This window comes from Mustela nigripes, chromosome 1 (genome assembly GCF_022355385.1).
Source record: "Mustela nigripes isolate SB6536 chromosome 1, MUSNIG.SB6536, whole genome shotgun sequence".
NCBI lineage: Eukaryota > Metazoa > Chordata > Mammalia > Carnivora > Mustelidae > Mustela > Mustela nigripes.
The window spans coordinates 105,889,192-105,913,765 of record NC_081557.1 but is presented as its reverse complement, the minus strand read 5'-3'; the positions used below and the strand labels follow the sequence as shown (position 1 = coordinate 105,913,765).

The 24,574-nt window shown below is 36.4% G+C and overlaps 1 protein-coding gene across 1 annotated transcript in view; it reads right to left on the bottom strand.

Annotated features, from left to right (window-relative positions):
- The window catches only part of ATP6V1B2 (ATPase H+ transporting V1 subunit B2), a 32,858-nt gene extending 8,505 nt beyond the window's left edge, over positions 1-24,353 (bottom strand). The window contains exons 1-13 of the mRNA XM_059371268.1: positions 24,166-24,353; positions 17,198-17,253; positions 11,918-12,016; positions 11,060-11,153; positions 10,851-10,928; positions 10,257-10,396; positions 9,788-9,889; positions 8,791-8,888; positions 7,917-8,040; positions 6,171-6,321; positions 3,751-3,833; positions 1,717-1,821; positions 531-660 (exon numbers count right to left, since the gene is read on the bottom strand). Of these exons, the coding sequence (XP_059227251.1) occupies positions 531-660; positions 1,717-1,821; positions 3,751-3,833; positions 6,171-6,321; positions 7,917-8,040; positions 8,791-8,888; positions 9,788-9,889; positions 10,257-10,396; positions 10,851-10,928; positions 11,060-11,153; positions 11,918-12,016; positions 17,198-17,253; positions 24,166-24,301 (1,396 nt within the window). The 5' untranslated portion in view covers positions 24,302-24,353. The remainder of the gene's footprint in view (positions 1-530; positions 661-1,716; positions 1,822-3,750; positions 3,834-6,170; positions 6,322-7,916; positions 8,041-8,790; positions 8,889-9,787; positions 9,890-10,256; positions 10,397-10,850; positions 10,929-11,059; positions 11,154-11,917; positions 12,017-17,197; positions 17,254-24,165) is intronic.
- Positions 24,354-24,574: the final 221 nt, after the last annotated feature.

The following is a 24,574-nucleotide window of genomic DNA, read 5'->3' as shown; positions in this document are numbered from 1 at the left end:
ATGTGCTTTGGTGAGTGCTGTGAAGTGTGTAAACCTGGAGATTCACAGATCTGTACCCCTGGGGATAAAAATATATGTTTATAAAAAATAAAAAAATATATATATATTAAAAAAAAAGAAAGAAAGAACAGGGAACTAGGCCTTTGAAAACATAAACAATGTAGGAACAGGAAGATACAAAATCAGAAAAGGAGATGACAATAAATGAATCACAAAAGCAGCACACTACCAAAGCATGAGGAGATCATTTCAGAGGGGTAAGGAAGAAGAACCAGCAATGGAGGCAGCAGAGCAAAATGCCAGGTGTAAGGAAGGGAAAAGTTCAGATGGGAGCTGAATGGATAACGGACTTGAAGGCAGAGAGGAAGGAGCCAGAGGGTTAAGTGCAAAGACATGACAGGCAGTTAGAAAAACCTCTTCTCTAATTAGAAGGAAAATCATCTGGAGATCAATGCAAATTCTCTCAGAGTGGGAAAGAAGTCTTCAAAACTACACATGAGCTTATGTTTGCAAGAAAATAGTCATCTTACCCTGAGCAATGAAGTTCCTCTCAAACTTCTGCAGAAATTCCAAGTAAAGAAGATCATCTGAAGTTAGGGCTTCTTCTCCAACAACGGCTTTCATGGCTTGTACATCCTTACCGATAGCGTAACATGCATACTACAGAGAAAAAAATATTTAAAAAAACACAGGTAAGATTTTATAAATGTTAAAAGTAATCTGGGCTATAAATTAAGAGTATTTCTGTAGCTGTCTTTGTAAGAGACCACAGAAGGAATTTCACATTATTTACAAACATAATTCACATAAATCATATGAAAGTACCAGATTTTATTATAAAATAGTCTCATTGAGAAAGAAGTCTTCAGGTATGCAGTCCACAGATGCTACTAACACTCTAAAAAATACACTTCCACAGTATGTCAAGGAGCTTACATTTTAAAGAGCATTTGAAAGTCAGAACTCATACCACAGAGAAATCCATCTCAAAGTTCAAAAAAAATATTTGTGGTAGGAGTAGGTTTACCATTTTTACTTTAAGGTCAAAGGTATTTTTCTTTCTTTGCACTTAGTGTACAATCTCATACAACTACAGAAACCAAGGATTATGGGGCACCTGGGTCGCTCAGGCGGTTAAGTACCTGAGGCTCAGGTCAGGATCCGGAGTCCTGGGACCAAGCCCTGCACTGAGCCCCACACTGGTCTCCCTGCTTATTGGGGAGCCTGCTTCTCCCTTTCCCTTTCTACCCTGCTGCTCGTGCTTTCTGGCTCTGTCAAATAAAAAACAGCAACTACAGAAACCAAAGATTCCATAGAATAAATAAAGCTGTATCTCTTAGTGTTCTGATGATTGTTTAATTTCTTAAATAAGAAATTAGAGTATCTTTTTAGGAATATTCTGTACTTATTATTATGGTTATTAATAAAAACCTAAAATGGCCTTATGGCTTGTTTTTAATTTAGAAATTATCGTGTATAGCATTAGATGTGGGTTTCAAGCCAAGGATTTTAATCTTGAGAATCCACAACTATCCTCTGAAAAAAGGGAAGACTGTTTGGTTCTAATGAACGATTTTATCTTCCACATGTAACCCATACTAAAATTCTACTTGTATGGGGGATAAGTACAGCGATATGGGAGAAAGATAAGAAGTGTAAGACAGCAGAAAGAATGGACTAAGAAAGGTGTTCATTTTCTCAAGAGGATATACATACCAGCTGGTTAGATACATCGGCATGATCCTTTCTGGTCATACCTTCTCCAATGGCAGACTTCATTAACCGCGATAATGAGGGCAGCACATTAATAGGCGGGTAAATCTTGAATAGAACATGAGAGAAAAAATACATTTAAATATAAAATTCAAGATTTATCAGTAGTAAAAAAGCATTTTGAAACTCATTATTATCCCTTAAATTACATAAAACTTCTATTTATCTCCTAGAGGAGTTCTAGTATCTTTTCCTAGTTAGAAAATGAAGTGAGACTTTATGGCATTTCTTTTGAGAATCAAACTCAGAAAGTGAAGTCTACAAAAACCAGTTCAAGGTGATACTGAAAAACTAGATTTTCAATATTTGCTGACAGTATCAAATCTAAATAGCCTCTGAGCTCTGACTTATATAAACACATACCAAATAAAAATATTAACAGTAATTTCACCTAAACACTGATATTAGAAGCTGGAATCTGTTACAGAACCATCAATCTTTTTTTGATTATTCAAGTCATTAAAAAATGGTATCTTGTCATTTAACAAGATGGATGGGCCCTGAGGGGATTATGCTAAGTGACATAAATCAGACAGAAACAGGTAAGTACTATTATGATCTCACTTCTATGTCGAACCTAAAAAAACAAAACAAAAAAAAAACCATGAGCTTATGGATAGACTGGTGGCTGCCAGGGATGGGGGCTAGGCGAAATGGGTGAAGGGGGTCAAAATGTACAAACCTCCAGTTACAAAATGAATTAAGTCATAAAGATAAAATCCAGAACATTGTGACTAGAGTATGTATAATACTGTACTGCATATTTGAAAGTGGCTAGGTGACTGGATTTAAAAGTTAACATAAGGAAAAAGTATTTCATAATTATGTGTATTCATGGATGTTAATGGATTTAATGGTAAAATGGATTTAATGGTGATCATTTTGCAATATTTATCAGTGTAAAATCAATACTCTGTACTTAAAGCCAATATAATGTACTATTAATTATATATCAGTAAAGAAAAAAATAGAAAAAAACATTAATTCTGTACTAATAATAAGATTGATAATTATATAATAGAATACCCCCAAAATTCTTTGAGACCACTGGCTCCATTTTAAGGCACACAAAAAAAGTGGATACTTAAATCTTAATGATGAGGGAGCAGGAGGCTGGCTGAGGACAAAGCAAAAGCTGGCGCCTTGCACCCCTCTTCACCCGCTCCCCTCCATATGTGTAGCATTCCTCAGGCACCCCTGACTGCCATAAAACGATAAATAGTTAACTTGCAGGGATCGCAATCCTGCAGAACAGGAATCTCCCTTGCTCTACAAGATGTCCTAGAGACCTAAACAGGGAGGTTACCTTATCAATAGCACAAATTTCCAGAGGCAAATAACTCTTGGTTCCTGAAGCCCTAATGTCCCCCTCCCACCATAAACTGGAGGAGACTGGAGTAGAAAGGAATGTAAATGATAGCCAGATCATAATGCCCCACCAAGAATCCCTCATTATCTTGATGTTAGTGCTTGACCTAAAGACGACATTGATCAAGCCATAAGGGCAAAGACTCCCCCCGCCCCCCACCGGCACCTTGTAGGCCCTCCCTAACATGTGAGAATTCTGTTGAAACCTCCCATCCCTTCACCACCTCCCCCCAACCGTGGGGTATATAACATGCCCACCTTCACAACCCGGGGCAGCAGCTCTTCCTGCCCACGGGTCCTGTCCCCGTGCTTTAATAAACCACCATTTTGCACCAACGACGTCTTAAGAATTCTTTCTTAGTCGTCGGCTCCGAACCTCCTCACCCCACCGAACCTGACTTAGGTTCTGGGACTTCATCATTAATACTAGCACTCTTACCCACAAGAGGATCTTGGTATACAAAAATGACAACTATATAACCATATGGAAAATAACTTGGTATTTTCTAACAAAATAATTCCTTAAAGCAAAGTCAAAGTCACCAATCACTAAAGAGTAACTGAAGAGTAGATTTCTAAGTTTTGCAGCATTGCTTAAATGTCAAATACCTGTCTATTGTGCAGCTGTCTGTCCACGTAGATCTGCCCCTCTGTAATATATCCAGTCAAGTCAGGGATGGGGTGAGTGATATCTACCAGAGGAAGACATCTCACATTAGTTAAAGGATCCATATCATATAAATGAATCACAGGAAGCGTGTGTGTTACATACAGCATTATAAAAAACAGTGCTCTTTAAAGTAATTTTGTATGATGACAGAAAAGTTCTGTATCTGTGCTGGTAGCCACCAGCCAAATGTGGCTACTGAGTACTTGAAATGTGGCTACTGGAAGTGAAAAACTTAATTTCAAATTTTATCTAATTTTAATGAACTCTGGAATTTAAACAGCCAAATGTAGCTAGCGACTATCATATTGGATGGTTTTATTTACTGAGTTGCAGCACGGTTAGATATCTATTGGCACATAAAGTAAATTAGTTGCATTTAGGAAAAGTACCATGGTCTCCTAGTTATTTCCCCCCAAAATATAAATAAAACTCCAAAAATTTCCTGGCAGAGGTTTGCCAATTTAACATATACTGAGAAAGCATTCTTAGTTTATAAGCTATTCAGATGGATATAAACCATTTCAACATGAGAAGTACAGGAATGTTAGATAAGCAAAACACCATTATGCGGGCAGCACCAAGAAAGTTCTACAAAGCAAGACGTTTCTAAGTTAGTTGAATTACATAAAGTAATCTTACAGGTACTTTTTTGAAATAATCATTTTCAAGTCAGAGACAGTACAGTATGAATTATGAATTCAGACTGCCTGGGTTCTAAAACTATCACTTCCTAACCTCAAGAGATTACTTTACCCCCCTGTGCCTCAGAGTAGAGCATTCACTTTAAAGCTGCTATTGAAAGACCCCCCCCCTGTCGTTAACTACTTAACTGCTCTTTTGTTGTGTAAAAGTACCCCTCCTCCCCTTGCAATGAAAAGACCCTTCCCCCAGGGTTGAATTCAATGTAACTGCTCTTTTGCCTTTCTGTAACCGCTTGGCTTTTAGGGCATGACACTTGTCTCCTGTTTGAACAAGATACCTTCTCCTAATAGCCGAGGCATGGTCACATAGGCAAGGGGGCTGCATGGTCACGTAGGTCACGTAGACAGGGGGCTGCATAGTCAGGTAGGCAGGATGTCTTTCTGCTGAGTAATAAGGTCAAACTTCCCCTCTTTGTTTCCCCTTCCCGCCTTTCTCTTCGCGCGAGGGGGTCTTCCAAAGCCAATCCGCTAACACCAAGTATGCCTTTTTTTCAAATGTTCAAACTGTCAGCCAATCGGCCCCGTCCCATCCGGGACTTGTTTGTACCTGTCTATAAAAATCCTGCACCACCCCAGCCAGGTGTGCTCAGCTAGCAGGAGCTGCTGACCACCCGCAGGTGCGCGCTGACCACCTGCAGGCGCCTGCGTAACAATAAAGAACCTCTTGCTGATTGCATCCAGTGGCAGTGTTGGATTCTTGGGTAAGGGGATCCGCGGGTCTTTCACTATGAGGATTAAATGAGGTAATATTTATAAAGTATTAAAAACAGCACTCAATTATATGAGTTATTATTCTGAAAATACCTTGCAAAAATTGCTTTTTAAACACTGAGACAAGAACAAAAAGCAGTCATAGAAGAAGACTACTGACTTGTTTCACTCTTGAGCATAAATTCAAACAGGTACTGCACTGTGTGTCAAGTAAAACGGAGTCCTCTTTTAATGGGCCTCTGGTGATCACTCTGTCCTGAAAGTCTTGTGACATTTACTATTTGTGCTCTTTATCTGACACTTAAGCTAGCTTAACTTATTGATGCATGCACATAAAAAATACCCAAATCAATCCAAAAGATCAAGTAACTTACATTAGAGAATGAATTAAATAAAAAAGAATTTCCTTGTATCTAGATCAGTGTCCCACAAATAGTAGACACTCAACAGTAACATAACAAATGAGAACTGAAAATTCTAATTACAAAGGAAATTGCTTTTCTTCTTCTACAAAAGGATGATTACTATGGGCAGTTAACAAATGAAAAGTTTCATTTAGATACAAATCATGTAGTTAAGGTAAACTCTTAAAGGATAAACCTTCAAAAGAATTTCAGCTCTAAAACAAATGAACATGGGGGAAAAGGCAAACCAAGAAACAGACTCTTAATTACAGAGAAGAAACTGAGGGTTGCTGTAGAGAAGGGTTGGGGGATGGGAAAACAGGTCATGGTGATGGAGGGCACTTGTGATGAGCACCAGGTATTGTATGAAAGTGATAAATCACTAAATTCTGCACCTGAAACTAATATTACAGTATATGTTAATTAGCTGAAATTTAAGTAAAAACTTGGAAAAAAAAATTTTCAACTCAAAAAGGTAGATGTTCTCAGAATCAAGTCCTTAAAATGTTTATGTCTGCTATAATCCAAAGACCAAAAACTTACCATCATTAGGCATAGTGAGAATAGGGATTTGAGTAATTGAGCCATTTCTACCTTCCACTCGGCCAGCGCGTTCATATATCGTGGCTAAATCTGTATACATGTAACCTGGGAAACCTCGCCGACCAGGCACCTCTTCCCTGGCTGCTGAAACCTGACAGTAAGTCAAGAAGAAGAATGTGACATACCTGAATATGAAAAGTAAATCTTAGAACACATTAGCTTGAACATACCCAAATGCAAAGTTGGAAGTATCATCTTTCACTTTTAAATACTGTCTCTGGAAGATGATTTAAAAATCTAGCCAACAAAACTTCAGATTATTCTGCAACAAAAATGTTGACAATTGGGGACTTTTTTGCTACAATCTTATCACCATAATGCAAATCTTTAAATAGCTTGCTAGGAAAAAAAAAAAAAAAAAAAAAAAAAAACTGCTTGGAATTTTATAAATCAAAGGAAGTTATTTTAAAACTAAAAGAACATTTTTAGTTCACAAGATCTATGTCATGCCACGGATTTTGCAATATTTATGTAAGCTAATGTTAAAAAGGTCAAAAGGGGAGGAAATACATCCCAGGAATCATTTGATGCAGTTTACATATTTAATTTAATCCTCATAGGATTGTTGTTAACCTCAGTTTATAGTTGGGATCAAGGGACAGTTAAATAATTTCCCAACATCACAGAGCCAGGAGACCATTCACTGTGCAAAATAAGAATAAATAGTCTTTCTCATGGAGACATGCACATTATAATATAGCTGTGTATATTAATCGATAACCACCAAGAACCCTAAAGCACTGAGCCCAACTTTTAGGTGCTACTCTGGCACCTCCAAAGAGTATCCTATAGCAGTGTTATTCAAAGTGTGGTCTGCAGACCAGCTTCTATTAATGGATAATGAGATAACACAGAAAGTAGGATAAGCATTTAAAAACCCTAATGGCAATCTGACAGAGTGCTTTTATGTCCGTTGGATCTAGTGGGGGGGGGGGGGAGAAAAATAAATTCTAGGGTTGTAAGTTATGTATCATCTTTAAAACATTTTCTAATAACTCATTTTAATTGTACTTTAGAAAATTACTGGTCTGTGACAGATGGAAAGAAAAATGCTTCCCTGAAAAACCATTGCAGCAGAGTGAGATATGGTGATGGATCTCAAGGATTTTTAAGAAGCCAGGTATTTATATAGCCAGGTATTTATATAAGAAGCTTTTTTATCCCCTTTTACATGTTTAGAAGAGTAACTTGCTTAAAATTTCAGTAATTTGTATTAGAATGAACACCCCAAACTTCTGGGTGGTACCTGTTAGAATCTTAACACTGTTCCTAAATAAACACCATGTTTTCTGAAGGAAAAAATTCTAAAAAGGGTGGAGTCAAGAGTATGCTCTTCATTTATTTAAATATTAATATTACTAAAAATGAAATTCTGAAAAGGGTTAAAAATTGACAATCTGGACAATCCTGGGAGAGTAACTGAACAAAGAGCTTGAATCATTTGCTGCCTTTTAGAGTAAAGTCTTAAATACATAAAGATGTGAAAGTATAACTAGGCTAATAATTATATATAATTTATAATCACTCCAACTAGACACAAAAAAGTTATGTTTTCCTTTTCAATTAATTAAGGTATTCTACTAATACATGAGAGATGAATCTTAAAAAAAGATGATTAAAGAAAAATGAAAACTTGTAAAGAGACAGAAAACTCTGAAAAGTAACCCATTTTGAAAAAAAAGTTACCTCTCGAAGGGCTTCAGCATAAGAACTCATATCTGTTAGGATAACCAATACATGTTTCTCACATTGATAGGCCAGAAATTCGGCTGTAGTAAGAGCCAAGCGAGGAGTGATAATTCGCTCAATACTGAAATGGAATATTAAGTCCTTTGTTACTCCAATAAAAAGGCAAAAATATAAATATAAATTAAAATATATAAATACATTTTATATAAATATATTTTATATTTATATTTTATATTAAAATCTATTTTATATAAATATATAAAAATAAAAAGACAAAACAACATGATGCTGGAAATTAGAGTCCCCCTTCAAAAGTTTTAAATAAACTGAGAAAATTTATTTAAGTTTTAAGTAACTAAATAAATTTAATTTAAAAAATAAAAAAGCAATTATTACTTTAGAATAAGTAGTCATTTTTTTCATAATAAGAACTACCTAATGCTACAAAGTTAGATTATTTTAGAAATGGACCCATAATTTCTCAGAACTATATTCCTCTCAAAATTGAGAGAGAAACAAGGAGGGAGGGAAGAAACAGGGGAGTGGCTAGATTTCTCAGGTAAGAGGAAAAGATCATTAAGTATGGTCTGGGTCCTAAGTAATTTACATGTATTATCTCACTTAAAATGCACAACAACAGTATGAGACAAGTATTACTTATATTTCCTTAAAGAGAAAACTGAAATTAGAGCCTATGTGATTTGGCCAAAGCCTAGTAACCAGCAAGAAATAGAGCCAAATTTAATTAACCACAGTTCTCCTACTCCTAGCCCCATGTTCCTTTCATGGTCATATTTCACTTCCCTTGTCTTAGGTAACATTTTTGATCTGAAGCCTGAGTGAACAGAAAGAAACAGCTCTATTTACTCACGTTGGGTCATTAGCCAAGTTCAAAAAGAGGCAGACATTGTCCATTGAGCCATTTTCTTCAAAGTCAGATTTGAAGAACCGGGCAGTTTCCATGTTTACCTAAATAGCAATGACTTCATCAGTGCTAGGAGAAGAAAAATTCTCAGTATTTCTGATGAAGGCTAATCTATGGATCTACACTGTTCCCTCTTTTGAAATCTCAAGTACCCACAAAATTTCATAAAAGCCAACAGAGTAAACAAACTGCATTGGGCATAAAGAAAATTACTCTTAAATTTTGCAGTCAACCTGCAATTGTACTACTGGGTATTTACCCCAACGATACAGATGTAGTGAAAAGAAGGGCCATCTGTACCCCAATATTCATAGCAGCAAAAGCCACAGTCATCAAACTGTGGAAGAAACAAGATGCCCTTCAACGGATGAATGGATAAGGAAGATGTGGTCCTATGGAGTATTATGCCTCCATCAGAAAGGATGAATACCCAACTTTTGTAGCAACATGCACAGGACTGGAAGAGATTATGCTGAGTGAAATAAGTCAAGCAGAGAGAGTCAATTATCATATGGTTTCACTTATTTGTGGAGCATAAGAAATAACACAGAGAACATGGGGAGATGGGAGAGGAGAAGGGAGTTGGGGGAAATTGGAGGGAGAGATGAACCATGAGAGACTGTGGATCTGAAAAACAATCTGAGGGTTTTGGAGGGATGGTGGGAGGCTGGGTGAGCCTGGTGGTGGCTATTATGGGAGGGCACATATTGCATGGAGCACAATGAATTCTGGAACACTTAAAAGAAATTAAAAAATAAAATAAAAACTAAAAAAAAATTTGCAGTCAAATGTTAAATTTTAATCCAGAGTTTATCCAAAATGCCAAGTTGCAACTTCTCTGCCTAGAAATAAATCCAATGATGTATGTGTGGTTTTCTACATTGTTCTAATAAAATAAATAATCTTATAATGTCATACCAAAACAGAAAAAAATTATACTTACACCCATAGCAGCAAATACAATTGCAAAATTTTCCTCACTGTAGTCCACCACATCTTTGGACTTCTTTACCAAACCAGCCTGGCGACAGATTTGTGCTGCAATCTGATGAGAAGTACAAGAGAACTAAGTTGAAATTTAAAATAATACTTCTACAACAAATAACTTTTATCCTAAACTTTTTGTAATTGCAATTATAATGAATGAAATTATGTTCTAAAGGACTTACCCCAAAAAGCTACTTTGTACTTTTTGTAAAGATTTGTAAGAGTAAGCAAGAACACAGACATCCGGCATAGATTGAGATTCAATGTAGCTGGATTATATAAACAGTAACATTGAAAATTGCTAAAATGGATATTGGGTACAAGTGAGTATTGTTAAAAACCTTTTATCTAGCTTCTTATTAACAGTGAAACATTTAGAAATTCTCCTTTGTTAAATTTCAGACCAAACAGATCCTAGCTCTCACCTCATTGTGTGGTAAGCCAGCAGCAGAGAAGATAGGAATTTTCTGCCCCCGAGCAATACTGTTCATGCCATCTATGGCCGAAATGCCAGTCTGAATCATCTCTTCTGGATAGATTCGACACTGAGGATTGATTGGCTGGCCTAATATATTTCCGAAAGAGAAAATTTTAAGACATTAAGACTAAAACATATAAGCCATTTCTTTCCTCTCTTAAAAAAAATCAGCTTTTTAAAATCTGAAACTATTTAAGAAATCTTCCCATTAGTCTTTTGTAGACTTACAAACTATATGGTAGCAGAACAAGTTCCTAAAGAAAAAAAGATACAGTAAATAAGAAAAAAAATCCTAATTTAGAAGCCACTTATATTTCAAAGCAATGTTCATTTCAGATACGTCACAGTGACATTTTATAATACCTTAAAATATTTTACATAAAATTTTTATGATTTCCAAAAAACATAAATTTATTAAATAAAGCAATTAGTAGGGACCATATTGGTTATCTACTTAAACTATCACAAAAATCACTATTTGACAAAGATATAAAACAGAGGCTATTTTCTTCAAAACACAGAAACCCATTTATTATCTTACCCATAATATCAAGAAAGTCTTCAGCCAGTACAACAGGACCTCTGTCGATGGGTTTGCCTGATCCATTGAAGACCCGACCTGTGAAACAGTAGCAAGACAGTACAGAGTGGACCATGACTCAAATAGGTAATTTTTTAAGAAAGACGCCATGGAAATATGTTTAAAAGAAAACAGATCCCTGCTCAGAATACATAACAACATCCATTTACCAAGCATATCCTCGGACACGGGTGTTCGGAGAATATCCCCAGTAAACTCACAGGATGTTTTCTTGGCATCTATACCCGATGTCCCTTCAAATACCTAGTGAGAAAGAGAAGTAATCAGAAAGGCAAAAGGAATTTAGATTGTAAGTACTTAAGTATTATTTCTGTCTGTTCAACAGCCCATATAAAGTAAAATACATATATACAAACTATTTTCAATATAACGAAGAAAGGTCCACGGTGATGAACCAAACTGCCAACCTCTAGACCAAGGATCATGACTCTAGTCCAACTCCATCAAGCTAAGAATGTTTTTTACATTTTTAAAGGGTTTAAGAAAATAAGAAAGGAAGGTAAAGAAATGAAGAAGAATATGCATTAGAGACCTTTGGTTGTCCAATAAAGCCTAAACAATTTATTACCTAGCCCTTTCAGAAAACTTGCTCTAGATTACTTTTTAGGGGAACATGTAATTTGAGAAAACTGGCATTTCCCATAATTGGTAACATTAAAAACTAGGTATTACAAGAGACGATTTAAAGAAATAGGCTCAGATACTGCTTTGGTTTTATCCCGTAAGTTATAAATTTTGCCTTTCATCTCTCTCCTTCCGTGAGATTATCTGCTTTGTTTAAAAAAAAAAAAAAAAAAAAAAAAAGTTTACCAATGGCAGTGGAGGTACTGGACTAGGATAGACATAGGTGGCTATCATTTAGCAAGACAACAAGAAAAAATAATTTTTTTCTTCCCACAGTAAATAATCAATCTCTAAAAATAGACTTACTCAATGATCTCTAGAAAAGGCAAGAGGTTTTCCTTGTGTTTTTGTTCAGCTGGCCAGATTTGGAAAGTGATGCTTACCTGAACCACTGCTTTGGAACCACTAACTTCTAGAACTTGCCCACTTCTCTTTGTGCCATCTGGTAAAGTCAAGTGGACAATCTCAGCATATCTGGGAAACTATACCAGATAAAATAAAGGGTCAATAACCAATATTTAAAAGCTCCCCAAATTATTCTATACGCTCTATCTCTATCAAAGCATGTATACAGGTAAAATCTCCCCACCTCTCTAAACCACACAGGTATATACTGAGAGTCTGTAACATCCTCAGGTAGTTTACAACCTTAAAACACTTACACTGGCACATATAATTTGGTAAACACAGCATAAAGTAGTGAGAAAGGTCTTAAATCCATAAAACAGCAGCAATTAGTTTTTTTCTCCGGTGTACAGGTTTTAAACTTTGAGACTAAAGAAAGACGCAAAACTTACAATAACCACATTCCCATCACTCAGAACTGATGTTTGCTTCTGGGCTCTGTGTGTACTCACCTATATGCTTTGTGGGGAGTGGGATAAAATGCCAATTAAAAATACAATAATCACTATCCTCTGCCTGCCATTCTGTCTGCCTGTGCTCGCTCTCTCTCCCTCTCTCTCTCTGATAAATAAATTTTAAAAATCTTAAAAAAAATAATAAAATAATCACTATTATAATAAGATAAATGTGTCCTCAAATTCTCCTAACCAAATACATATTCCTCTTTCACTTTTAATAATTAAAAATGCAGTTTCCAAAAATAGATTTTAGTTATTTTACATAAATGACAACATACTAAATATATTATCCTGCAACTTTTCGTTTTCTTCACTTGACCTTATATTATAGATCCATTTTGGTAATATTTACCTCATTTTATCAACCTAATCTATTGAAAAGCACATCACTACTTTGACTGATGTGAAGGAAAATATCTCTCAATTAAAATATGGTACATCACTGATTTTAAAATTCTTGATTATGGAGATGGTAACATGAATAAATGGGCATCTTAGAATCAATGTTAAAATAAAACAAATGTAGTTAAAATGACACATTTTATGTGTCAATGGAGTTCAAGGCTATTCCAAATTTACACTATTACAAACATTGAACAAGAGCATTCTTCCATGCAGCTCCCTCAGGCCAAGTGTGTTTTCCCTAGGGTAATCAAGCGGTGGGCTACATACAGGCTGTGCCCATTCCGTAAATTTTCAAGTTACTCTGAAAAGGAATTGTATTAATTTACAATCTCCCTAGCAGTATACAAAATCATCATTTCCCTACAACTATGTCAATCTTACTTTACTGAACTTTAATTTTTGCCATTTTGATAAAGAAAAATTAGCATCTTTTCAACTTGTATTTTCCCAGTATTAAACAGCTTTTCATGTTCACTGACAATTGAGACTTAATTACCTATTATTGGGTTATATCTCTTCTTTATATTCCCTATGTTTCTTCCACTTTTCAAATAGATCTACTTTTTCTTTAATGTGTAGGAGCTTTACAGATTCTGGATATCAACCCTTTCAAAAATATAGACTTCCACTCTGTTATCTTGCCCTTTATTTTTTATCTTATCATACAGAAGTTTCAAAACTTCTTAAGTACTAAAATGACTTGTCCTCCTTTATGATTTGTGCCTTTCGTATCTTGTTTAGGAAAACCTTTTAATTTAAATTTATATAAATGGCTTTTGATTTTGTCTTCTAAAAGGTTCTTCAGGTTTAGGCCTTTAATTCAATTGGCTTTGTTTGTAGTATGCAAATTTACTTTTCTCATTTTCATTCTTTTTCATATAGAAAACCAATTACCCCAATAATATTTACTAAGCAGCACAACTTGTCCCCTATTGACCTGTAATGATGCTTTTATCATTGACCCAAGTCAAATACCTAGTGTAATAAGAACTGGTTTCAGAGTGCTTAATTTTGCTCCACTGATACAACTGCTTATGCCTGCGCCCAGTCTTTAATTTTAATTACTCTCTCTCTAACGGATTCTGTTCCCTGGGTGGAATCAATATATTTACTCTGAGTCCTTTCATTCACAAACATGGAATCTCCCTTTATTTTAAGTCTTCCAACAAGTTTTATGGTTTTCTGTAAATAATGAATTCTGGAATATACAACACTCCTGATTTCTGTAGACTGATTCTTGTATCCAGCAACTGTGTTACATCATTATTTCTAATAGTTTGCCCACTGAATGACTTGGTTTAGTTAACTGTATCACCAAGAAATGATGACTGCTGTGCCTTTTCTCTTCTAAAAGCTTTATACCCTTATTCCTTTTTTGCCCCTGAAGCACTGGTTAGGTTTCCCTCCTAATAGCTTTATACCCTTATTTCTTTTTCCTCTGCAGCACTGGTTAGGTTCTAAGTACAAAGACGGATAGTGCGGGAACAACCAGATATCCTCATCTTGTTTCTGATTTAAATAAGAATTTTACCAGAATCTCTTAAGTATGTTGTTTCCTATAGGTTATGGTGGATATCTTTAAAAAATAAGTTACATTTTTACATTTTACATTTACATTTTTATATGTAAATGTAAAATGTAAAATGTAAATGTAAAAATGTAAATACATTTACATTTTAAATTACACGTAATTTTAAAAAAATTACCTTTTTTTTTTTTTTTTTTTTAAGATTTTATTTATTTGAGAGAGAGAGAGTGAGCATGAAAGGGGCGAGGGGCAGAGGGAGAAGCCGGCTCCCTCATGAGCAGAGGGCCTGATGTGGGACTTGATCCCGGGACTCCAGGATAATGACCCGAGCTGAAGGCAGTTGCTTAACCAACTGAGCCACCCAGGTGCCCCTACTGATACATTTCTTAACATCAAATCTTTTTTTTTTTTCAAAGATTTTATTTATTTATTTGACAAACAGAGATCACAACTAGGCAGAGAGGCAGGCAGAGAGAAAGAGGAGGAAGCAAGCTCTCTGGAGAGCAGAGAGCCCGGTGTGGAGCTCGATCCCAGAACTCTGGGATCATGACCTGAGCCGACAGCAGAGGCTTTAACCCACTGAGCCACCCAGGTGCCCACATCAAATCATCTTTGTATTACTGGGATAAATTCTACTTTGTCATAATTCTATTATTTTTTTACATAATTATATTTGCTAATTTCCAATATATGAGTATATTTTTATTAAGAATTTTGGAATCTGTGCTTTTAAGTGAGGATAATTATCTTTCTTCTTTTCTAGTATTACCCTTTGTCTGGTTTGGAAATTAAAAATATGCCAATTTCAGGGATGCCTGGGTGCTTTGGTTGGTTAAGTGTCTGCCTTGAGCTCAGGTCATGATCCCAGGGTCCTGGGATGGAGTCCCACATCAGGCTCCTTGCTCAGCAGGGAGCCCACTTCTTCCTCTGCCTGCCACTTTCCCTGCTTATGCTGTCTCTTTCTGACAAATAAATAAATGAGTAAAATCTCAAAAAAAAAAAAAGCCAATTTCATAACATGACTTGAGTAGCAGTCTCCATCTCTAATCTGACAAAATTTGTGTTAAGATTATCTCTTCCTTTACCCTTTAAATTAAAAAGCCACTATAAATCTGGGGTTATAAAACCATTCCTACACCTACCTATCATTTATTTACCAGTTTTTCCTCAGCTGGAGCTCTATCTACCCCAAGCAAGCATTCAATGAAGCTTTTTGAACACTCTTAAAGTTACTTCCTCAAAGATGTCTTCTAAAGTCTTCCTCCTTATTCTCACAGCACCCCACTTAACCTTCATAGCACTTACTAATTAGGTATGTTTATCTGCATTATATTTGCTTCTCCCCTACATGATGCTCCACTGGGGGAGGACTCATTGTTCCCCATCGTATCTTCTATTCTGAGCTCAGTGTTTAACATAATTGAAACCTGAATATTTTGGGGGCACTTAGGTGGCTCAAGTCAGCTAAACACTGACTTCAGCTTAGGTCATGATCTCAGGGTCCTGGAACTGAGCCATGTGTTGGGCTCTGCTTGTCCCTTTTCCAGTGCCCCTCCCTCTGCTCATGCTCTCATGCTCTCTCTCCCTCTTCTCTCTCAAATAAATAAAATCTTAAAAGAAAAAAGAAAGAAAGGCAAATATTTTTATTTTCAATAACATTTGCTAACAAAAAAGTTTCATGTTTTTAAAATGTAAGCCAAAAATGCTATCTAATAAAAGACTATAGAAAAAAAAAAAACTTCCTATCTTTTCCTCAAAAATAAAAGTGCAGGCTCCACTCTTTCACAAAACATTAATGGGTACTGATCTAAACTTTGTGCAAATTGAGTACACTATATTGAGACTTTGAATCAAATTGCAGACTACTAGTATGAGATTATGGCCCGGAGGTAAATTTGTTATGTTTAATACTGAGGTTAATTTGTATAGATACCTTGTCATGCATAAAAATATAATCTTAGTGATAAAACTGAAGAAACAATGCATTTTGCCCTTTCTTTTATGAGCTGTTTTTAAATTTCTTTTCTGCTTCTAGAAGGGTCACATGCCAAACATATTTCCATCATTACTTTTCTCAACAAACAATAATTATGTGCCTTACGCCCAAAGTACCCCAACATCAACCAGTACATAATTACTGTTCTAGAGAGCATATTATATCAATTATTTTCTCTGAAGATATTTTGATCATAAAGCTCAGGTAGGAGGCTTTCTGTAGTGTATGCAATTATGGTCTATGTTCTACGTCACTTTTTCTATGATAACAGTCTTAGTGTTTATAATTCTTATGTACAGGTGTGGCAAAAAAAAAAAAAAAAAAGATATAACTCCACATCCCTAAAACAAACTAAGTAAAAACTATTCTTTGCTTTAGGGCTTTAATCACTGTTGAGAGAATCTGCTTTTGTTTGCTACCTAAATACCAGTATCAGGCCCTCAAAGATAAAAGTTAACTTTGTTTATTCAGTGAAAGATCTTAAAATTTAGTAAAAAAAGACAAATACTATTAACAAATAGTTATAACACATGGCAGTCTATGACAGGAACCAGAAGCTATCAGAGCTACACAATAACCTATAGGTTATAAAACACAATCATATATTATTATTGTTTTTCCTCATAAACCTATGAGGTAGGATTGACCCCCCCAAAAAAAGAATTCTGCAGATGATGTAGCTTAACAGAATCCATATTAGATCCACCAATGGAATCCAGTCTTCTGACTTTTGATTTAAAACTCATCTCCTATCTAGCACTGACATTCAGACCAAAAAGTGGGTTAAAAAATCACAACATAAAATTTAAAGTGTACTGAACAGAACCATGTTTTTACATAAATAGTTAAATGATTATCACAGTGGTATTACCTTAACATGATCTAAGATCACTAGTGGACCATTGACTCCTGATACTGTCTTGTATGCTAGAAAGAAAGAAAAGAATCAAGCTTTAGTCAGTCAGACAGGACAACCTACAATTACCTCTGCAATATTATCAAAAAGCTCCTCTCTCTATGGCACTTATTATAATATGGAGCACTCAAACAGAAATTTTTTTAATTGAATTTATAAAATATACCTGTGCCTGTACAACTTTTCATAATCTACCTTCATCCAACCAAAACCATTTTGCATTCTTACTGTAAGTCACTTTAAGGACCCAGAATACAAAAACAAAGAAGACACAGAGGAGCAGAGTTCTTTGAAGAGTTCCCAGTCTTATATGGAGAAGGGGGAAGAATTAAGGGCTAAAACAGAGGTGTACAGAGGGTTTGTGGGAGCAGAGGAAAAACCTAGGTAAGGAGTTCTTACCTAGAAAAGGAAATGCTTTAAAGAAGAGGAGGCACTTAGCAAAGTAGATAAAGGAAAGTCTCAACAACTTGAAGCACAAGTGATAAAACTCACAAAGGAAATCTGAGAAAATGTCATCTGTGAGGTAAAAGCCATAATTAAATGATGTCATAAAAACTACAGGGAAAAGTGCTTTAGGAAGAGGGGAGTGGCTAATGGAATGAAAGGCCAGAGATCAAATATGATCCTTAAACAAACAGACAAAAAAAAGTCAGTTTAGAGGCTTCTATTTTCTACTCTAGGATTAAACTACTAGTCTATAGGGCATGACTCAAATCCTTCATTTTAGAAAGGAGGTAGCTATCCTGCAACCCTACCATACCTACAAACATGTCAAATGTAATGGTAATTAGTATAAAACAGAACATTCAGGAGACAGTAATTCTAACAATGTCAGAATTAACTAAATTGAATGATCAGAACAGTTGAAAAAAAAATGAAGAAAACTTACTACAAGGCATTGAATATGTTGTGATACACTGTCCACTGACAGAATTTTTTACTTGCTTGATTTCTTCTGAGGTCTTGGGACAGAAATTTCTGGCACAAATGTAGACTTCCAAGAATGAGGAAACCATTTAATATATCTAGTCTGTCCACTCAAGGGGCTTGAGAACTTAAAAACAGGAAGCCAGTACCCTGGTACAAAATGCTGAAAGCAGGAAAGCACTATTGGGGCACTTACTTTTCATTCATACTCATAGGACATTTAAACGTGATCCTAATATTTGCCTAAATATCTACAATTGCAATAATTTTAAAAGGCTCCCAAATGACTTTTTTAACCTCAGATAATAAGAAGCAAGTCACAAATTTAAAAACTTAAGTTACCTGAATGGATGGTAATGTAAAACAATTAATCATTTGCTCCCTTTAAATTACAGAAAAACCTCAGCTGTCACACTTATTTTTTATGAAAATCTTCCCCACTGTATGAAAATAAACTAATACTCTTAAAAATAATTTCTACCCCTAAAAAATTTATTGTTCTCATTTTTAGTGTTCAAACATTCAATTTTTTAATGACTTTCTAAAACTGCTACATAGAAGTGCAGAGGGAGCTACATTTGAAACATGTTTTTCTTAGAAACCAATTTTTAAAAATATAAGAATAGCAGCTCAAAACCTTTACTTAAAAAAGGGATAGGAATAGGGTGAGGGCTGGTGGGGTTGGGGGGAAGATCCAGTTTTAAGATTTAGAAGCAACTGTTTTGAATAAAATGTAACCAACAAAATCCTTCAGATTCTGAAAATTTTTTCCACCATGATTTCACCTCCTTTAACTTTAACCTCTACAACAAACATGCTTCACAATCTCATGTTTAAATTCAAGCTCATTTAAAATTAGGAAGTTTTGCCAGTCACAAGCATAAGCATGAGGAAGAAAAAGAAACACTACTCATCGTTTTCGCTGGAAACAGTGAATCAAGCTGACTTCTATTAAGATTCTACTTCATCAAAAGCAGTCTCTAAATTTGCAACAATGTATATAGCCTTTTCATATAAAAAGCCTACAAATAACTATTCAAATTAACTGATTAATACCTACACCATCAATATAATTTAATAAGTACTTGTCAGGAATTCCCACTTAATCTCCATAAAAGATCTACCAAGTTATAGAAGAGAAAAATGATACTCAGAACTCAAGTAAATTGCCCAAGGATCTGAACTTACAGTCTGGCACCAAAGTCCCTTGTTCTTTTAACTCTGTACTGCAGCTCAAATTCCAAAACAAACTGGTTGTTTTTTTGTGGTCTGGTACACTCTTGTAATTATTTGCAAGACTTACTTAGCTATACTATCTCAAAATAATTTCAGGAGGCTGCAACTTAGCTATGAAAAAGTAAGCAAAAAAAAAAAAAAAGCAAGCTATTTTTACTATTTAATGCACTGGACAGTATTTTTCTTGTGTCTACATTTTGTCACTATTGCTGAACAATCTTTCTCTAATGGGAGTATAGCCACTGGAGGTTTTAAGCAGAAAAGGGAGAATCTAATGAGATGCTTTCTTCAGCAGTTTCCCCTCACTGAAAAACACACACACACACAAAAAAGCAAGGAAACTACTTCAGATACCAATCAGAGCTTAAGGAACATGGATTTTTTTTTTTTTTTTTTTTAATTTACTTATTTGACAGACAGAGATCACAAGTAGGCAGAGAGGCAGACAGCGAGAGAGGGAAGCAGGCTTCCGGATGAGCAGAGATCCTGATGTGGGGCCTGGGACCCTGGGATCATGATCTGAGCCAAAGGCAGAGGCCTAACCCACTGAGTCACCTAGGTGCCCCAGGAGCATGCATGATTTAAATTAAACTGACATATACAAATTTAACACTAACAATAACCCAAATCCAAACAGAAATATCACCAAACTACATTTGGAGAGTGCTTTGTACTTACACAGAATGTCTTCAGATAGGTCATCTCATTTCAGGCTCACAAAATGCTGGGGGTAGGCTTATATACCCACTCTACATTTAAAGAAACTAAGGCTCTGAGAAATTTGTTACTAAAAGGGAGGTGGGTTTTTTTTGTTTTTTTTTTTTTTGGTTTTTGGTTTGTTTGGCTTCCCCCACACCCCCACCCCAATTCTAAGGTTGGCATTCTATGACTTTATAGTATTTCTGAACTTAGTTTCCAATATAATTAAAAAATATAGATGACACAGTTCCTAACATTTTGGATTACAAACAGGTACTAGAAGACAGTTTATATAGCAACTATAGCTCTTTTCCATAATAATAAAATGTTTAAAAAAATACAAGCAGAAAAAAATGATATCAAACTCTACTTAACTCTAAACAGTATTTATCCAGCCTTCCTCACTATTATCATTAATGGCCCAAAGTAGAGAGAACAGTTTCAAGTAAAGCTGCCAAAGATATTATAGCTGCTCTTCTTTTTTTTTTAATTTACTTTTTATTTATTTTCAGCATAACAGTATTCATTGTTTTCAAAACCTTTTCACAAGTTATATAAAAATTTCTGTTCACCAAAATAATGAACACTCTTCTTATGAAAATTTCCAAATGAATAAGAAGTTAAGTCTGCAGGTGATATTCAGAATTTCTGACAACACTGACACAAATTACATTATATGGTGAGCACATTCTAAGACCAAAAAGTTACATCTTTGATTCTGAACTATCAAGCAGGCAATAAATATTTATGGAGTAATATTTCAAAACCAAAATCTATAAAGGTTTTTGTAGAAGCATATGTTCTGTAAGATGACATCCTCTTCCTCCTGTAGGATATGAGATTGTTCAACACTAGTAAGGCCACTTAATGATTGTGAAATTTTCAACGAGAAAATTGGACAGTCATTGCACAAGAGATCCAGTACTCTAGTCTCTACCTTATTAGCAAAATAAAAACCCCCGGCAATCATCTTCTATTGTGCAAGAACAGTAGAGACCCACACCCTGACAGGTGGACAAAAAGGGAGAAGTTCCAGAAAAAGTAGATCTATGATTCCTTTACTTGACTTTTTCATTGAGGCTACCTCTGCTTTATGAAATAAGAAACAAGGTTAGTTCTAATCTAAGGTCTCAAGAACAATGGAGATTATCTAATTCAAAATGTCCAGTATCTAAAATTTCAGTATATATTACTGAACTTTGCTCAAAGTTTAAATAATTAAGTTTTATTTCCTTGTGAATTTAGAGACTCAACTAAAGTGCTCAAGATTATTCTAAGGCTGTGCATCTCATTTCCCATTTCTTGTTAACAGATCCAATATCGTGAAGTTGTTTTAAAACAGGATCCAATTTGTACAGTGGTACTGCCAATATTATTAGTCCCATTCCTTCATTCAAAAGCACACATTAAGTAACTACATTAATATAGCACCTAAGACAATATAATCAATCTTTAGAAAAATTAAGAGGTTAATCAGTATTTATTCAGAAGCAATTAAAACTGTTGGGCTAAAATAAAGAATGTGGCAATTTAAGAAAAGGATGATATTCAAATGTAGTTCGCTGTTAGCCTAAGTATGGAATCATTTATGCTATTCAGAATAACCCAGATACAGAAAAGCAACTCAACCAAGTGTCGCAATTCCCTACTCTGATTCCAGCTACAATGAGAATCTACTCAAGTATTAGAACAAGGTTTAAATGCAAGTTATAAAACAATTACAAGACACCTTCTATGTGTCAAGTACTGTGATAGGCAGTGAGGATACAAAAAAGGGTTCCTGAGGTTCAGTTTTAAACATTATATAATAACAATTTTGTCAGGAGGAATCTCATCTGGAATTCTGCTTTGTTCTGTTTTTTTTTTTGAAGATTTTACTTATTTATTTGACAGAGAGAGAGAGATCACAAGTAGGCAGGCAGAGAGAGAGGAGGAAGCTGGCTCCCCACTGAGCAGAGAGCCTGATGCAATGCGGGGCTCCATCCCAGAACTCCAAGATCATGACTGAGCCAAAGGCAGAAGCTCCAACCCACTGAGCCACCCAGGCACCCACCATCTGAATTCTTTAGCCACTGGCTAACCACACAAAGAATACTGAAAAAGCGTACTCATCTCCCTTAAGGGTTAACAATCATGGTGTACTCTTGAAACAATTTTATTATTTCTGTTGATACTCTTTGAACTGACAGAGAATGAATAATTATATGGAAACTATTGCACCCCTATAATCTTTTCCTAGAAGCACCACTAGTATCTGTCTACCCAAAGAAAAGTAAAGCATGCAAATGCAGTTCATAAAAGAATATGAATTATTAGGTATAAATTTATTGTCAAAATCTACAGAAGAATGCAGCATCAGTTAATTTCTTGAAACATTCACTTCAGCTTATATAAACCTCCAGTAAGCATTCTCAGATAATTCAGATTAATCCCCACTGTAAAAAGCACATCTCAGCAAACCATGGAATCAACTGTGTTTTTCTTCTTCCTCATACTGCAGTGCTGTCATATGACCTAGTGACAGATCAGGATAGGATTAGTCAGACTGGAGGGTGGCTAGACTGAAACACTTCCATCTGAAATTCTTTTAAAGCAATGAGCCACCCACAAACAAGCATTCTGGCAACTAACCAGTGCAAACATAGTCTCACCACCTGGGGAAACATCAGCTTCCCAAGTTTTAAAAAGAGTCTATTTCCAAGGCTCATCCTGAATTCTGAAGAAAGCTGTGAAGAGCTCTGTTGCTGTACAACTGTACTGGTTAGTAATAAAAAAAATTTCTTTTGGAACTACTGGGTAGTCCATGTAAAACCGCATTTATTAAGGCAGGGTTTTTTTTTCTTTAAATAATCACAGCACTTAAACATGCATATGATATATTCTGCACATAATACTATAAAATATGAGGGTGCCTGGGTGGCTCAGTGGGTTAAGCCTCTGCCTCCGGCTCAGGTCATGATCTCAGGTCCCAGGATCGAGCCCCACATCCAGCTCTCTGCTCAGCAGAGAGCCTGCATCCCCACCCCTTCTCTGCCTACTTGTGATCTGTAAAATAAATAAATAAAATATTTTTAAAAATACTATATAATATGGCCAAAGCTGCTTGGCTTCCCCAAGATAGCCTTGCACTTAATTGTGTCAGGTTTAACTTGTCAGTAAATGAAGAGACAATGGTTTAAAAAAAAAAAAAAAAAAAAAGAAAAAAAAAAAAAAAGGAGGACCAACGAGAATTAAACGGAATTTCAGAAGAGCCTGCTGGCTCAAGTCAGTTGAGCAGGTCTCTTGATCTCAGGGTCTTGAGTTCAAACTCAGTGTTGGGCTCCACGCCGGGCATGGAGCCTACTTAAAAAAAAAAAAAAAAGAAAGAAAGAAAAAAAAAGAAAGAAAGAAACAAACAAACAAAATTTTAGTTTCTGTTCTGCCAATAATTGTTTAAAATCTGGCAAGTCCTGTCCCTCCCAGAACGTTAGGCTTCCTACTGTAAAATGAGAGGGTTAGACTAGATGACCTACAGGGTACTTTTCAGCTGTAGCGTCTCTGACACCAACGTGTCCTCCTGTGCAGCAGCCCCTCCACAGAACATCTTCTGGCTGCGGGCCTGACCTTCATCAACCAAGGGCCAGACCACGTCAGCGATGGCACTTAGTCTCCCTCGGAAGAACTCCTGACCAGCCCTGAAGATCTACACTGGTGGGAGGAGATGGGAAGAGTCGTTCCCTCGACCCCTACAGATCCAGCTGAGGTCAGAGGGTGATTAAGATTGAAGTGACAAGAAGCAAGAGCCTGAGGGTGCTCCAGTCGAGGAAGTTGGAGAGGGCGGGTCAATAGCCAGGAGCCCACCAACCCCAGGAAAAAGTTCTCGTCAACGCTCTTGCCCTCCGCCACCTATATTACGAAAACATCAGGTACACTCAAATCTCCTTCTAGAGACAGACTAATAAGTCAGAGCAGGTGGGATGAGAAAGGAAAAATAAAGCCCCCTCCCCTGCTAAGCAGGTGAATGGAAGCAAGAGGCTGAGCTAAGGAGCAAGACAGGATTCGTCTTTTTCTCTGATACTCACTGAGGCGAGGCTGGGAAAGGTAGTTCCGGCTAACTGCCAGCGCTTGCTCCCGAGATCCCACCACAGGCCCACTGGTGGGCACGGGTAGTTCGGGTGCGGCCCCGTTCACGATCCCCCGCATCGCCCGCAGCGCCATCTTGTCTCCTCCGTCCCGACTGGCTCCGCAGCCGCCCAGCGCAGGCGCAGATATAGCAGAGGTGGCCTGCTCCCGACTCCGCCCACGCCCGCTGCAGAGCTCCGGTCTCGCCCCGCCCCCTGCGCAGCGCACCTCCCGCAGCCTCGCGACTCGAGTTCCGCGTGGGCGGGGCTGAGAGGGTGCACTGGCCAGAGGAGCTGACCAGCGTGCTGCGAGGGAGGGCGCTGGGCCAGGGACGGAAGAGAAGCGTTGAGAGGGTCCCAGATAGAAAAA